Below are 16,873 nucleotides of genomic sequence, written 5' to 3'. Positions count from 1 at the left end.
GTCAACTCTGTGACTCCAATGGTCTGGGGCGAGTGTAGCTTCCCTTGTTCATGTCCGACAGACAAGGACAATAAATAGAAGAGCATAGTGCAATTCCGTGTTGGCATCTTCTCCTCTGAAAGCAAGAACCTAAAGACTGAAAAACCAAAGTGCTTACCCCACTTCTGACCCGAATCACCCCCGCTCCTGCTGGGTACACGTGCACTCAAGCTAACGCAAGACTGACACCTTTGCTTTGACCTATGTACCAGGAGTCGGATTAGCCATGCTGCTCTGACCAAAACTACCCCCCTCCTGATGGGTACACGTGCACTCAAGTTTACAGTGACTGTCATCTCGCCTTTGCGGCTGTGACCTTTGTACCAAGAGCCGGACTGCTCTGTTATCGATTTTGTTGCTGTGAAAATTTGACGAGGTATGACCTGCTGTTGGGACCAAAAATTAGTGTCCGCGTCCACGTTTTGCAGGTGGCCGTTTAAGGGGGGGCAAATATAGAAGGAAAACACTCCGTGCCGAGCAAATGTGTCCGTACATGTCAGGTGGCCGCTCACGCCGGGGGCCGTACATTGCAGGGACTGCTGTACAAGGTTTCGAAGCAAAAGCTTCAAAAACATCTGAGATAACCTCAACATTAAGTTTTTATGCAACGAACATGACCCCGCTGGGACCCCAAAATTTGATGCGGGTCAACCAAACTGGGGTCACTTCGTGAAATCATCAAACCCTAAAAGTGTGCAAAGTTTCAGAGGTCTAGATTGAAAACACATACAAGAAAACCTCAACGTTAAGTTTTTTCTAAGAACGGCCGGCCAGACATACGGACGGACACATATGAATCCTAATATTCACCAATTACTCAGGTGAGTCAAAAATCTTCTTCTTTCCTCTTAAAAATCATTTCAAAATTCACATTTAAAATTAAAGCAATAGTTAACTGCTTTTATTCAGCATAGTATTCAGCATTCCAATGTAAAACTTCCCTGTAAAAACCTTCTACTTTCCTTTTACAAATCACTTCAAAATTCATATTTAATTTTTAAAGCAATAACTACCTGCTTTGTGAGAACTGATCAAAGTCATCTTGCAGCTGGTACTTGTGCAGCACCTCCCCTATCAAATAGCCAGAGGAAAACTCCCTTGCGAAAGAAGACTGGTCTGAAACATACACATGTGATTGTAAGTGGCCAAAAATGCATAAAATATTCTTTGAAATTAGTGAAATTTGCAAAACCAGATTCTGTGATGTACAATGCATTGCACACACACACACACACCACCGTCTCTCTGTGTACATGAAATGATATGCTTCCAAACACACAAGAGTGACAGAGGATTCACACAGTACTTGTACATCACAGAAGCAATGATACTGCATCCAAAGCAGGAACACCCTTTACAGTTTTCATCACCGATACATACACAGTTACCTTCGCTGAAACTTTTTTCAAAATTAGCAGTGAAAATCAGAATCTAAAATTGATACATGAGTACTTAAAACATATGCCTTACCGACTTTCTGGGCAACGTTTAGCTCTGTGTTGAGCCACCTACACAGAATATCCGTCATTCTGAAAGTATTTGAAGGGGCAGTTATCCTAACATCACATAGTTGCCCTGGAAAAAATCTACAAACAAGGGACACTCCGCTCCCTTTTAGTTTGCAGACGCCCAAGCGGAACTAGTTGTCAATGGCAACCTGTCGGGAAGCGTAATTGTGAGCAAAATGCAACAACCTCTTCTTGCGAATAAAGGGATGAACTGCACTTAATTATACTAAAAGATGGATCTTTTACGAAATTGACTATTTAGTTTCTTATCTGATTCTGAAATGAATTGAACAATTTAAAATTATTTTTACGACAACTGAAGGGAGATCATCGATCTTCACAGACGATTTGCACTTTCACTTTCCGAAAATTGAGATTGTACATGGGCTTGTAAAACATAAGCTTGTCATTTAAAACCCAAGTTTATTCAACCCGAGCTGTGCTAATACAGCATGAGTTGATTTTTTAAGTGGGGGGGGGGGGGTTAAAAGATAGGAAATAGCGTTACCCTTTGTACATCATCAGGAAATCGCAGCAGAGACACAACAAAATTCAAAAAGAACGCATGTCTCAGATCGCAGGTCGTCATAACATCATACATTGTTCCTTTCATTATCGTGAATTCAGTATTAAGCGATGATGTAATGGATTAAAAATGGAATCAGTTACAAAGCTACATAACCTATGTTCCATTCCGACGGTTGCTTCCATCAGTTTTGCTTAAATATCTCTGCGATGAAAAATGGATTTCGGCATTAGCAAGTAGTCTCGGCCAACCAGAGACTGCGTTGCAGTGATTCGTTTTCTCGTATCATTTCTCGCCGTTGATGGTGGTAATACCCGAGACCATTCGGTGACGTGTTGATGACAACTTCCGGGTCTTCACAGAAAAGCGACAACATGGCTGATAGCGTGACAGTTGAAGCGGCTGCTAATGCCACCCTGAATGAAACTGCCGGCAATGCCACGGCAAGAATTCCAGCTACGGTTGAGGGAATGTCAGTGGCATACTTGAGCTTGTTCCTCATGGCAATTTTCCCAATTTTTGTTGGTTCCTTCCGTTCCGTGAAGCACCATCAGGATCAAAAGGTACGGAGGAGAACACGCGGTGTGGCAGACAAAAGTAATACCAGATGGTGGCTTTTTGATTGTTTAGTTCTTGCTTGTTGCATTATAGAAATGTACTCTTCGTCGATCTTATTTATACTCGGGTGTCCTGTTGAAATTTGCCACCGCTGTCTCTGTTACACAGTCTTGCAGTTGTACTCGGATTGACCGGCAGTCTGTGTTCTTCAAGTCCTAACACTAGTTTAGTTAATAGCAGTAACATTAAACATATTGGTCAGCACACTAGAAATATGTAGTCCATGTAGGGAAAGTGACATCCGCAGGTGACCATTATATTCTGGCATCCAAAAATCAGCAATCTTTATACAGTCCAAATTAGTAATCCATCTGGAACACTTAAGTGTGATGATATTAATACTCGTAACATAGAGCTTGCATATTTGTCAGCTGGGCCTAAGTGACATGGTCATGCCTGAGGTTGAAAATTGTAGCAAAGGACCTTAGTGTCCTGGGTTCTTTGCACATACAGCAGACTTCCACTAACTCGCGGTCTTTGCCTTTGGGGTCCAAAGATTTTTGATCGCGATATATCCGATTCGCGATGCAGTTTGGGGTCCAATTAAAGGGAAGAAACCGCGTTCTCTTCTGAGTCAGAGAAAAACGCGGTTATTTCCCTTGTTGGTCACAAAAAGCCTGTGAGCGTCACGTTGGCATGTGTGCGTTTGCCGTGTGAGTGCATGTGTGTGTGTGTGTGCATGTGTGTATGTCACTATGTGCGTGTGTGTGTGCGCGTGCGCACGCACACCTGGCATGTGGTTGTGCTACAATGTTCATGTTTATGTGTTACTGCGTTTCTCGCAAGTGGGACGCTTCTGTTGGCAACTAAGTTCTCAAAAGATTAACTGCGATGACACGTTTTCTTTTATCAACAGATGACGATTTCTTTTCTTTTTTCTCCAACTCATACGTCGTCACAAACTTACTAGTTAATCAGACACAGACAGACACAGATGTACACTGTGCGTGTAGCGACTCACTGCTGCACACACACACACACATTAACTGACAATGAACAGAACGCAAGCCATGGTGAATTACCACATTATTTTATTTCGTTTGGAAACACAAGAAGCTGAAGCACTTCATGGCGCCTACATGTAGAAAATCCGGGGCGTCTAGCTGAGATCGCGATTAGCGGGACTCGAGTGTTAAATTGCATGCCTGACTAGATTGCAGAAGACTGAAGCGCAGTTTAAGCACTTGATTGGCGCCTGTGGCCACCCGGACCATCTAGCAGAGATCGCAATTACAGGGTTCGTACGCTCCTTGAATCCCCTTGAATTTGCAACCCCCCTTTTCAAGGACCTTGAATCTCCTTGAATTTGGAGAAAATGGTCATTCTTGTGTTTAACCTCCTTGAACCTCCTTGAATTCTGAAGTGCAGGCAAAAAAAAAAAAATGTTAATATTAAAGTTTTTCAGCAATTTATATCGATTGTGTGCGTGTTGTGTGCAAGTCGTGTGTCGTCTGCCATCGTGCGAAGGGAAGTTGAAACCGATTACTTCCCCTTCATCCGGGTAGCTTTTAGCGCCATTTCTGAAGAAGCAGTGTGTCGATTCATTGTGACAGCGTTTCAAGCCATCGCCGGTCGAAAATCGTAGTCATGCCGGGCGGAAAGTGCTTTTTTAACCCACGATGGCTGGAGGAAAAGGAATACAAGGATTGGATCCAGCGGGATTGCGACAAATACAGGGCTTTTTGCAAATGCTGCAAAGCACGTGTGGATATTTCAGTGATGGGCGAGTCAGCCCTGGTTAGCCACGCAAAAGAAAAGAAACACACAAATAATTTAAAAGCGTCTGCACCTGTAGTCCCGATTGCAAACTTCTTTTCTGTAATGTCATCGCAAAGCTCTCAGTCTGCTTCTGTAACTGCAACCCCGGGTCCCGCGATGCCAACGTCCTCTCGGACTCTTTCATCATTTTGCACCAAGACCGATGTTTTAAAATCGGAAGTCATGTGGGCAATGAACGCTGTGAACTCGCACTACAGTTTCAAGTCGTGTGAGAACAACTCCAAACTGTTCCAGGCAATATTCCCCGACAGCCAAGTAGCGAAGGGATATCAATGTGGTGAGGGGAAGACCAGGTATCTAAGTACTTTCGGCCTTGCGCCATATTTTCATTCGCTGCTGAAAAAACGAGTGAAGTAGGAATCCGGATACGTTCTTCTGTTCGACGAAACGTTGAACAAGCACATCAAAATGAAGCAACTTGACATTTTTGTTCGTTGCTGGAACGGGCAGCAAGTCCAAACGGAATACTACGCTTCCAAATTTCTTGGACATGCTTATGCAACCACCCTGATTGATTCTCTGGAGCCTGCCATGGTGGAGCTGGGATACCGGAAATACTCCTTGAAAACTCCTTGAATACTCCTTGAATTTCACTGTCAGGTGTCTGTATGAACCCTGAATTAGCTGGACTCGAGTGTTCAACTGACTGGTCAGACACTTAACCTCTATAGGCACGTGGCCAATTTGACGATACTGATCGTGGCATGAAAGTTATTGATTGAGTGGGGCACGTGCGCGTGAAAGGTTTGTTTTTTCATGATCTGTACTATTTTTTGGCGTTTACGTGACTAATTTTGTAAAAAAGAAAAATTAATAAAAAAAATGAAAATTAAACGATTTTTTTTTTTTAAAGGTCGGTCCTGTTTTTTGGGGGGTCCAAGAGGTCTCCGCGATATAGCCGAATTCACGATTTAGTGGACCGCGAGTTAGTGGAAGTCTGCTGTATCACTCTTCATAACTATGAGAATTTTTATGAGAAAATCAGCTCTGGCAATGGTACATCTTTATGCAGATTAAACTATATGTGCATATGGCTATGAAAATATCATATTTTTCCCAGTATTACACTAAGGGATGGTTATTCATTTGATACTATAACTCTTGAAAGATTACTGCAGATGTTTACTTATTGCGAAATAACACCCTTATAAGTTATTGTGTATTAACCCTCCCATAGCCTACAGGATTAATGCTGCTGAAGATAATCAGAGTGGTAATAGTCCACACAACTGTGAGTGTGATCGACGCTGTCGCTGACAGATGAAGTGATTAAAAGTTATTTCATGGTTTTCTTTTTTTATTTCCAGTCCAAGTTTGAGGACTCTGGGGAAAAGCCAGACACAATGTCAACCAAAGATGCTGCCATGTTTCCCTTGATTGCCAGTGGAACACTCCTGGGCATCTACATTATGTTCCAGGTATGTTATGGTGTTGTATCGTAAAGTTACTGTTGAAAGTATTATGAAATGAGCACGAATTTACATTTTGTTAAGAGAGAGCCACACACACTTGCATGTGTATACACTTAATTTCTGTCCATTCCACTCCTATTGAAACCAGTCGGGCGCGGTGGCGTGGTGGTAAGACGTCGGCCTCGTAATCGAGAGGTCGGGAGTTCGAATCCCGGTCGCTGCCGCCTGGTGGGTTAAGAGTGGAGATTTTTCCGATCTCCCAGGTCAACTTATGTGCAGACCTGCTAGTGACTTAACCCCCTTCGTGTGTACACGCAAGCACAAGACCAAGTGCGCACGGAAAAGATCCTGTAATCCATGTCAGAGTTCGGTGGGTTATGGAAACACGAAAATACCCAGCATGCCTACTCAACGAAATCGGAGTGAAGCTGACTATGCTCTCAGAGTATAGTGTGGGGAACCCAAATGGGCAAACGAGCTCACACGTAACCAGACAATTCTGGAACGCTGAAGAAGAAGAAGAAACCAGTCGATCAGTGTCGGTAGTGAGACAAACTAGGCAGCAACTTTGCCTTTGGTTGATATGTACATGTACAACTTTTTGAGGGTGGGGTAAGAAGTGGAGAACCAGTAGCTTTAAAGTATAACTGGTTGATGAGATTTTTGACTCACATGCGAAGCAAAAGTGAGTCTATTTACTCACCCGAGTCGTCCGTCCGTCCGGAAAACTTTAACGTTGGGTATTTCTTGGACACTATTCAGTCTATCAGTACCAAATTTGGCAAGATGGTGTATGATGACAAGGCCCCAAAAAACATACATAGCATCTTGACCTTGCTTCAAGGTCAAGGTCGCAGGGGCCATAAATGTTGTCTATTTTTCACATTTTTCCCATTTTCTCTGAAGTTTTTGAGATTTAATACCTCACCTATATATGATATATAGGGCAAAGTAAGCCCCATCTTTTGATACCAGTTTAGTTTCCCTTGCTTCAAGGTCAAGGTCACAGGAGCTCTTCAAAGTTGGATTGTATACATATTTTGAAGTGACCTTGACCCTGAACTATGGAAGATAACTGTTTCAAACTTAAAAATTATGTGGGGCACATGTTATGCTTTCATCATGAGACACATTTGGTCACATATGATCAAGGTCAAGGTCACTTTGACCCTTATGAAATGTGACCAAAATAAGGTAGTGAACCACTAAAAGTGACCATATCTCATGGTAGAAAGAGCCAATAAGCACCATTGTACTTCCTATGTCTTGAATTAACAGCTTTGTGTTGCATGACCTTGGATGACCTTGACCTTGGGTCAAGGTCACATGTATTTTGGTAGGAAAAATGTGTAAAGCAGTTCTTAGTGTATGATGTCATTGCTAGGTTTAGCTGAAGGTCAAGGTCATGTAAAGGTCAAGCATGTGAGTCGTATGGGCTTTGCCCTTCTTGTTCCCAGTATTTTCAGATACATATGTACATGTAATGAATCAATGATGTATCAACCGATACAATTTCCCAAATGTCTTGTGAACGTAATTTATGACACCTTCTTCTCCTGTTGAATGCAACCATGTTTGTGTCTTGTTCTTGATTGATCACTAATTGCTTCATTCGCTTTCTCAAATAAACTGATTCTGTTTGTGTTAACTTGAGAGCTGACAGTTCCCTAATTTGCTGTTAGCCTTTTTTTTTTGCCACAAATAAGTGACAACTAATCGTGTATAACATTCTTTTTCAGATATTCTCCAAGGAGCACATCAATTTGTTACTGGCGTTCTACTTCTTCTTCCTTGGGGTCTTGGCTCTTGCACACATTGCAGGGTAAGACTAAGGGGCACAATGTTTACAGTTACATGTCGTGAACAGGATGACACAGTGACAGGATGACACAGTGGTCATAGCAGCTACTCTGCAGAGAGGTCTGTCAGCCTTGAGCTATGAGCTATTCATTTGTTCAAACTTTCAATGTCTGTCAGTCAGACACTAATGGGTTTTTAGAGAGCTGTTTGTGATAGTGTCTGGCTGCTGTTGTCTCCTGGTATGCTCTTGTGAACCTGTGAGGCAGACTTTTGTAGGGTTATTAATTTAGCCGAATCTCACTCCTGCTTGATTGACTTTGCCTCAAAGCGTTTCCTACCCTTGATTACATACATGTGCTGTGCACGAAAGAGTAGTTTTCATTTTAAGGAGACTGAAGTATTGAGGACTTTGAAGGTAGAGTCAGAAAAAAACAAGTGCATGACATATCTGTATGCTTGTGTTTGTTTCATGAAAAAAATAATTGCTTTGCTTTTGTTCTCTGCTTACCAGACCCATCTTCAACAAGCTGCTGCCAGCATCCTTTCCCAATATGGACTATCATCTCATCTTCACCCAGGGGAAGGGAGAGAATAAAGAAGGTACATTTAATGTTATCGTTTAATTTTGTGGACTGTACAGGTGCTTCTTATACTGATGTGTGATGTGGAGATAGTGCTGTTGCTTCTTTATGTAGGGACTGATCACTCGAGTGATCAAATGACGTTATGTAAGGTGCTTGCTCAAAATCAGTGCAAGATAATGGAGCTAGCTATTTTACAAAGTGGTATTGATTAGCAAAGATGCTGAGTCTGACCCCCGCACAAAACGTCAAGTCACATACACCAGCATATAATATCAAATGAAGCATAAGACCCTTTTTTTCAAAAAGTTCAAATGCAATGCATATATGCAATGAAAGATAACTTCAATCTGGCGGTTGCCAATTCAATTCTGTTATTTTCAAATTCTGACCTGAATAAAATAGCATGAAACAATTAACGGCAAGTGTACAACATGCTGTTTATGTTCAAATTTTCTGTTGCAATTACATGAAGTAGAATTGATGATTTTAAAACTGCAGATGTTTATTTCAGTGTAGTTGTATTAATTTGTATGATTTGCAGAGGTGATGAACTACGAGTTTGACCGCAAGGACTTGGTGTGCCTAGTAGTGTCAGCCGTCATTGGCGTCTGGTACCTGTGGAAAAAGGTAAAGTCTGAAATGTGCATGCATGTTGCTATGAGTGATTAATCTTTCTCACCATATATCACTAGTTTAGTAGTTACCCAGGTAATTTAACTTATCTTTTGACTATTGAATTCTTTGCATGCTATTCTTGTATCCTCATAACAAAAGAAGATCAGCCCAATAAACAATTAACAAGTAAACAAAGGTCAGGCATTAAGGTTGACCAATATCATTGTGGTACTGGTACGGATGAGGTGCAACAAATTAACATTTCAGCACTGGGTTGCCAACAACCTGTTTGGGCTTGCATTTGCCATAACAATCATGATTGTTAAAATGTGTCCTGATTTCCGCACTGGGTTGCCAACAACCTGTTTGGGCTTGCATTTGTCATAACAACCATGATTGTTAAAATGTGTCCTGATTTCAGCACTGGGTTGCCAACAACCTGTTTGGGCTTGCATTTGCCATCAATGGAGTGGAGCTGTTGTCGCTGAATCGCATCAGCACTGGGTGCATCCTGCTTGGAGGCCTCTTCATCTATGACATCTTCTGGGTGAGTTTAGTTGGCGTTATACTGTGTTACTACAAAAGGCATTGTGTAATATTTGTACTGAAGAAATCAACTGGGTTTTTTCTTTATGGAAACCAGTTTTCTGCTTAGCTTGATGTTGACTGACTACAGTTGGAATTTTTGAAGGAAAAATGACTTCCACATGCATTAGTGATCGTACTCAATGAATTAGAGTATCGATATATTTCAGTCAATGTCTTTCAATTGGGGATACAAGTTAATAGCAATATGGTAAAGCCTTCAGAAATCAGACTTGTTTCTGGTTTCATATTTATGTGATAAAGATTGCTGTAAGAATCTGAGGTGTTTCTTTCAGACCTTCTTAAAGTAACAACTTGCTACTATATGTTGAAGCTATTATGATGTTTTTTTCATTGACTCACATGCGAAGCAAAAGTGAGTCTATGTACTCACCCGAGTCGTCCGTCCGTCCGTCCGGAAAACTTTAACGTTGGATATTTCTTAGACACTATTCAGTCTATCAGTACCAAATTTGGCAAGATGGTGTATGATAACAAGGCCCCAAAAAACATACATAGCATCTTGACCTTGCTTCAAGGTCAAGGTCGCAGGGGCCATAAATGTTGTCTAAAAAACAGCTATTTTTCACATTTTCCCCATTTTCTCTGAAGTTTTTGAGATTGAATACCTCACCTATATATGTTATATAGGGCAAAGTAAGCCCCATCTTTTGATACCAGTTTGGTTTACCTTGCTTCAAGGTCAAGGTCACAGGAGCTCTTCAAAGTTGGATTGTATACATATTTTGAAGTGACCTTGACCCTGAACTATGGAAGATAACTGTTTCAAACTTAAAAATTATGTGGGGCACATGTTATGCTTTCATCATGAGACACATTTGGTCACATATGATCAAGGTCAAGGTCACTTTGACCCTTATGAAATGTGACCAAAATAAGGTAGTGAACCACTAAAAGTGACCATATCTCATGGTAGAAAGAGCCAATAAGCACCATTGTACTTCCTATGTCTTGAATTAACAGCTTTGTGTTGCATGACCTAGGATGACCTTGACCTTGGGTCAAGGTCACATGTATTTTGGTAGGAAAAATGTGTAAAGCAGTTCTTAGTGTATGATGTCATTGCTAGGTTTAGGTCAAGCATGTGAGTTGTATGGGCTTTGCCCTTCTTGTTTTCAGGTGTTCGGCACAAATGTCATGGTCTCCGTGGCAAAGTCCTTCGAAGCCCCTATCAAGCGTAAGTCTTTACAGCTAGCCCGTGTCATCATCCTAACTCATTTCCTGGATATTTCAAGCGTAATATATGGTTATAGTAGTTCACACAGAGACTAATGTTTAGAATATCACAAAAATTTCAGCTTTTGAAATCTGTCAGTACTTTTGAAGTTAGTCTTGTATGCAGATCATACATGCAGTATATTTTGTAACAATGAGAAAGTCTTGATGTATGCAACAAGGACGAGGACTGTGGGTGTAACATATGCAGACCTGGGAACCCATACGATTTCGCCGTATTTTATATGCAAGATTGTCTAGAATACGATCAGTACGGTCAGTGGGAAAATAATACGACGAGAAAAATTCCTGGACTACTTTTCTTTACAAGTGCATCCTAAAGCCAATCTAGTATTTTGACACATCATTAAAAAAAAATTCAGTAAACATTGAAAGAAGCATTTGTTTTAAATGTATTGGTTAGATGAAATAATGGTGCGACGGACACGTGTGAAGCATGTTTGAATCATGGATGTTCACATGCTGTGTGGAGTACGCTCATTTTTCTGAAAATACACCAAGTTTGTTTGCGAATACTCTAAGTGCAAAACAGGGGTTCCCAGGTCTGTATATAATATACATCTGCGTTTTCAGTGGTCTTCCCTCAGGATATACTGGAGAGGGGACTTGAGGCCAACAACTTTGCCATGCTGGGGCTGGGAGACATTGTCATACCTGGCATCTTCATCGCCCTTCTCCTCCGCTATGACATCAGGTTAGCATGGTTATCAATCTGAGCTATTTCATTAAGAAAACAACGTCTGTTTGAGTCTTCATTTTCAATCCAGATTTACTGGTTGTACTCTTTTTCATTTAGGAATGCTAATGTCTGTTTGAGCCTTCATTTTTAATCCAGATTTACTGATGGTACTCTTTTTCCTTCAGGAATGATAATGTCTGTTTGAGTCTTCATTTTTAATCCAGATTTCCTGATGGTACTCTTTTCCATTTAGAAATGCTAATGTCTGTTTGAGTCTTCATTTTTAATCCAGATTTACAGATTGTACTCTTTTTCATTTAGGAATGCTAATGTATGTTTGAGTCTTCATTTTTAATCCAGATTGCAACTGTGTCAGCTCTGAATAAAAACTGGCTCAGCAACACAAAAAAGAAACAAAAAGTGCAGTTATAACTGTTCGATTTTGTGCAGTTTTGTTGTTGTTGCAAAATAGCTGTTGACTAAAGTTTAATATACATACCTGCTCTGTGTTTGACAGTTTGAAAAACAACAAAAGGACCTACTTCTACTCAGGGTTTGTGGCCTACTGTCTGGGTCTCTTCACCACCATTCTAGTCATGCACGTCTTCAAACACGCACAGGTGGGTGCCTGGCATCATTTCCAGGTTTTCAACTTTCAGAATGATGCTTACAATACAATACAATAATACTTTATTATCTCAAAAGAGAAATTACATTGAGATAATAATTGTATTGTATTGTAAGCATCATGTAATCATTCAGAACCTATGAAATCAAAAGTGTGTATTTTTACCCGAGACTTTGTCATCGTGCTAAACATGAGTGATATTGATACTGCTACCCTCTGGAGAAAAAGAAAAAAACCACTTTCAGGACAAACACTGAAGAGTGCCTTGGCACTTGAGGTTCAAGCAGGTTTTCCTGATTTTCAACATGATCAGTCTTCCTATTTACCAATGTCTTCTTCAAAGAAGGCTTGTGGTCTCCAGTAAACAAGATCACTACAAAGTTTATTTTCAACAGTACGGTGGAACCTCTCTTTCAAGATCCTCCACTATACGACTTGTTCTACTGTAGGACCTCATCTTTTTGGACATGTTTTTCATAGTGTTGCTCTATTTACCCTCATCTTTAGACTCCCTTTCTTTTAAGACGTGCATTTTGTCAGATTTGAGGATGTTTTTAAACAGAGGTAGCACTGTATTGACCTGTGTTTACGGTGTTTGCAGCCTGCACTGCTGTACCTGGTGCCAGCCTGTGTTGGTCTGCCTGTATTGGTGGCTCTAGTCAAGGGGGATCTCAGGTCTATGTTCAGGTATAGTACACAAATTTACTGTTGCAATTGTCATTGTTACTTTTTTCTTTTCCTTTGCAAACCCCCAAATGTTGGTGGTACATAAGTAACACTCTTGTAGAGAAATGAAACATTGTTGTCATCAGTCTCTTCTGTGGATTTCCATGAATGCTGAAAATAAAACTCAAAATAAAGCAATGTACCAGTATGTGGTCCTCTACAAGATGTTATATTATTTTCTCTGGGTTGGACCCGTCTCTCTCTCTCTCTCTCTCTCTCTCTCTCTCTCTCTCTCTCTCTCTCTCTCTCTCTCTCTCTCTCTCTCTCTCTCTCTCTCTCTCTCTCTCTCTCTCTCTCTCTCTCTCTCTCTCTCTCTCTCTCTCTCTCTCTCTCTCTCTCTCTCTCTCTCTCTCTCTCTCTCTCTCTCTCTCTCTCTCTCTCTCTCTCTCTCTCTCTCTCTCTCTCTCTCTCTCTCTCTCTCTCTCTCTCTCTCTCTCTCTCTCTCTCTCTCTCTCTCTCTCTCTCTCTCTCTCTCTCTCAAGCTTTCGATGCTGACGTCATTTACTTTCTACTACTTTTTATGTCATTCATTTCGTCATTAATCATTGCCTCGCTTATGTCTACTGAGTAAGTTTATTTTCTGTATTATTTGTCTGTCAGCCCACTTAAATTAAAAGTCTGCTGGGCCAAAGATCAGTGAATGTAATGATTTGTTTTTGTCATGAAATAAACGTTTTAATACCTTTTTTTCTTTTTTATTCAGGTATAGTTTGCACTCTTCGTGCACTGTTTTGTTCTCTCTCTGATTCTTATCTTTCCTGCTTCTTTCTTTCTTTTACCCTGTATCTGTTCAGTCTTCTACTGTTGCTCTTTGTGTTGTGTAACAGCCATGCAATGAGATGTTTGTCAGTATGCGAAGAATGGACTGCATTGTACCACTTTGCTCCACTTTTTCTATTTCTGGTCTTTGTAGTGCATGTATTAACAATCATACAGAGAAATATTTGCTTGTGATAATTCAAAGATCATAAAATCTGATGATGTGTGACTAGGGCATTTCAAAATATAGGCATGAGATATGTGAGGCATACAAAGAGTCTGTTTGTACACCTGATACAACAACAGAAGACAAAATAATATCCCCTTTTCAACAGGGATTACACCCAGAATGTAACATCACTGGTGCAGACTACAGCAATATGTTTTGACATTTGAAAATTATTTTTCATGCTGCTATGTTTGTTTTGTTTTTGTTTACAGCTATGAAGACCACAGCGACGAGAAGGCTGAAACTGAGGGGAAGGACAAGGGAAAGGACGCTAAGAAAGATAAATGATGCGTTCATTGTTCCTAGACTTGACTAAAATCAAACCAAGGACTTGAAACTTTTATTTAGCGACCTAGCAGCCTGTGAACTTGCTTTTCTGCAGATGCCTTGACGCTGTGTTGTGTCCAACACAGATTCTCAAGTCTCTCAGTATTTTAAACCCAGAAGAGCAGCAGAAAAAAAGAGGCTAAAGCATGTTAGGTACTCTACACTGTTGTGAGAGCTGACATTTCTGCTGAGAATCCGCTGCATGTTGCATCTGTTTTCTTGTGTCTGGTACATGTAATTATTAAGCATTGCCTTGCCTTTGGTCTTGTCTCCTGGTGATGGATTATTCTGTTTTTCCCACTGTTTGATGTTGTTACTCTTACTCCCCAGCAAACAGGCACTCACACTTGAACGCATCCACATGCACAGGAATGTAAACATAGTTGGTCCATATGATTCAGTTTTTCATGTTTCCATAATAAATGATATTAAGTGGTGGGTTGAGCGTGAAATGATTGCAGTTCTTTTTGAGGATGATGAAAGAGAGGATACAAAGATTCATGTATCGCATGTGTTTGATAATATATTGTAAACTTTTTGTAGCTCACAGCTTTGACTGTTTGTTTCATGTTTGTCAGCATTGGAGTTCACTGACTTTTGACTTTGGTGGTGTGAACTGTGTTTATGAGCCTGAGGCACACATAAGATTATTATTTAATGAACTAAATGGGGAGAGAGGAGAAGGGTTAAGGCTGGGATTTACAAGATACGAAGAAGTATACATGTACTGACCTGAAAAATGATCACCTCCTTAGTTGATAAGTTACCAGGTGTGTTATTATGAAGACCTGTATTGTTTGCACATTCAAATAACTATACAATCAAACTTGTTGCTTTCTGTCGATACTAATCCAAGAAAAAAAGTTACTGACATTATTGACTTTTTTTGAGCGAGTAAAATGTGTACAGCCATTGCAGAGGAGAGCTTTCATTGTATCGCAACCACGATGTTGAAATGTTTGGAGCTGTTAATAAACAGTTGCTTGGATGTTTTATGTCATGTCAGGGTCTGATGATTAGCACAGGGGCGTAAAGAAAAGTTATTAGAATATGTGTTACCACTGAACGTTGTTTTCAGAATGTTACATTACATTTACAGGATTACTTTGGGTTTGTTTTTGTGTTTTTCAAATAATTTCACAAAATAGGTGTGGTTTATGGCTGTGTTTATTATTTATTAATGTCTGAGAAGCGGGGACAGTCTACATATGTTACGGCATAAATATGCTGAACTCAAATGTCATTGGTTGATTATCGTTCTTTGATTTAAAAAAAGTTTTAATTTTAATAAATTATTACTCACTGCTTGGTTAGTTAGACTCATGCTTTCCTTCTTGTTAGCGTGGTTAACCTTCTTGGTTTTTATGATTCATACAGCAAAAAAACATTCTACATGACTTGAGTTGTTTTCTGTATCTTTATTTCTGATCAGTTTTGTCTACATGTCTTTATTTCTTGAAAGTTATTGTATTATGAGTAAGTTTTGCAGCTGTCAAAAAATAAAATGTGAAATGTGGCATTTTGTCGGACCTCAGTTTGTGTGTGTGTGTGTGTGTGTGTGAGAGAGAGAGTGTTTGTGTGTGTGTGTGTGAGAGAGAGAGAGAGAGTGTGTGTGGAGTCTTCTGATTTATTAAAAAGGATGAATACTTGCTAAAAGAAAACAAATACACATTCACTGAGGATAGTTATCTACTTTTAAATCAAATATAATGGAACTGTGACAGCTGTTGTGGACTTTGTTTCACCCTTTTGAACTGTTTGCAAACATCTTTAATGGATTCATCAGAGGCAAATCCACAGCACCACGTAGGTCAAAGGAAACGCATTGAAAAGACTTTCTGCACCATCAAGCGGTGAAAGGACCAGCAACTACTGGATCCACACTGACTCGGTGGATAGCAATTTTGACACTAGTCTTGATACGGATCTTAGGTGTCTTGTGTAGCCAAATTGTATCTTGTTCTGCCAACCCTCTCTGTTACTTTTTTTAGGACTGTCCAAACAGACTTTGCATGCATCCTATTACAACTACAATCTGAAAAACTACCAGAAATTTGCCAAGGGGATCTGAAAAATTGTTTGAACCAGAACCAGAGGACTTCAGGATTATATGAGGCTTTTGTTATGCATCTCAGTCTCTATCATTGATTACAATGCCAGTCTCAAAGAAACATTAATATTTGAATTAGTTCCTTGGAACCTAAATGTGGGGACTCTCTAAATTCTGACTTACGGGTCCAATGACTTCCTTAATTTTGCATGTAGGGATTGTTCTCTCTCTCACGAGAGTGAGATTGAAGATCATTTGTGGGAAAACACGGTATAAGTCACACAACACACTTAATTGTTTTGACAAGTTCCCACACAATTATCCAGAAGCCAGATGGAGTGTATCGTTTTTGGCATTTTGTTCAGCATTTTTGTTCTAGTATATGACATTTAAATCTCACTTTGTGAGAATAAATTAAAATGTGTTGATTAAACTCATATTTAGTTCAAAACCAAGCATGTAAGAAAGGGCAAGAGCTGACAATTTAAAATCTGCAGGTTATCAGTACTTTTTAACACTCTTATAATCTACAGGTTATCTACAGGTACGTTTTAACTACAGCTTGAAATGTCAAGTCAGTGTTCACTTATTTAAGCGTTTACTGAACTGTGATGACAACTAGCAATTTACAAGGCAGTCAAGATACATTTAACTGCAGGCGGTTTGAAGCAACCTCGCAAAAAGCTGTCTGCTACAGCAGCCCCGCCCCTTCCGTATGAATTACATCCAATCGCGAAGGCTGACATTTTCTG

The 16,873-nt window shown here is 40.1% G+C and overlaps 2 protein-coding genes across 6 annotated transcripts in view; one reads left to right on the top strand and one right to left on the bottom strand.

The window, feature by feature from the left end:
- LOC138966436 (sperm flagellar protein 2-like) overlaps window positions 1-1,683 on the bottom strand; it is a 99,881-nt gene extending 98,198 nt beyond the window's left edge. For all 5 annotated transcript variants that reach the window (XM_070338674.1, XM_070338677.1, XM_070338676.1 and 2 more), the window contains exons 1-2: window positions 1,510-1,683; window positions 1,053-1,155 (exon numbers count right to left, since the gene is read on the bottom strand). In XM_070338674.1, the coding sequence (XP_070194775.1) occupies window positions 1,053-1,155; window positions 1,510-1,567 (161 nt within the window). In that variant the 5' untranslated portion in view covers window positions 1,568-1,683. The remainder of the gene's footprint in view (window positions 1-1,052; window positions 1,156-1,509) is intronic.
- A 729-nt stretch (window positions 1,684-2,412) lies between these two features.
- LOC138966434 (minor histocompatibility antigen H13-like) lies at window positions 2,413-15,587 on the top strand. The gene is made up of 11 exons (XM_070338673.1): window positions 2,413-2,636; window positions 5,778-5,888; window positions 7,622-7,704; window positions 8,194-8,282; window positions 8,808-8,893; window positions 9,303-9,428; window positions 10,607-10,664; window positions 11,297-11,417; window positions 11,920-12,022; window positions 12,632-12,717; window positions 13,957-15,587. The coding sequence occupies exons 1-11, from the start codon at window positions 2,448-2,450 to the stop codon at window positions 14,030-14,032; spliced, it is 1,128 nt and encodes a 375-aa protein (XP_070194774.1). The 5' UTR covers window positions 2,413-2,447; the 3' UTR covers window positions 14,033-15,587.
- Window positions 15,588-16,873: the final 1,286 nt, after the last annotated feature.

This window comes from Littorina saxatilis, linkage group LG5, assembly GCF_037325665.1.
Source record: "Littorina saxatilis isolate snail1 linkage group LG5, US_GU_Lsax_2.0, whole genome shotgun sequence".
NCBI lineage: Eukaryota > Metazoa > Mollusca > Gastropoda > Littorinimorpha > Littorinidae > Littorina > Littorina saxatilis.
Note: the sequence above shows the minus strand (reverse complement) of the source record. Positions and strands in the feature narration are given on the sequence as shown.

Excerpts from the sequence above, each read along its gene's own strand:
- LOC138966434 (XM_070338673.1), top strand. The coding sequence starts at position 2,448 with ATGGCTGATAGCGTGACAGTTGAAGCGGCTGCTAATGCCACCCTGAAT. Across the intron at positions 2,637-5,777 it reads AGCACCATCAGGATCAAAAG|TCCAAGTTTGAGGACTCTGG; the intron begins GTACGGAGGAGA and ends TTTTATTTCCAG. Across the intron at positions 9,429-10,606 it reads TCATCTATGACATCTTCTGG|GTGTTCGGCACAAATGTCAT; the intron begins GTGAGTTTAGTT and ends TCTTGTTTTCAG.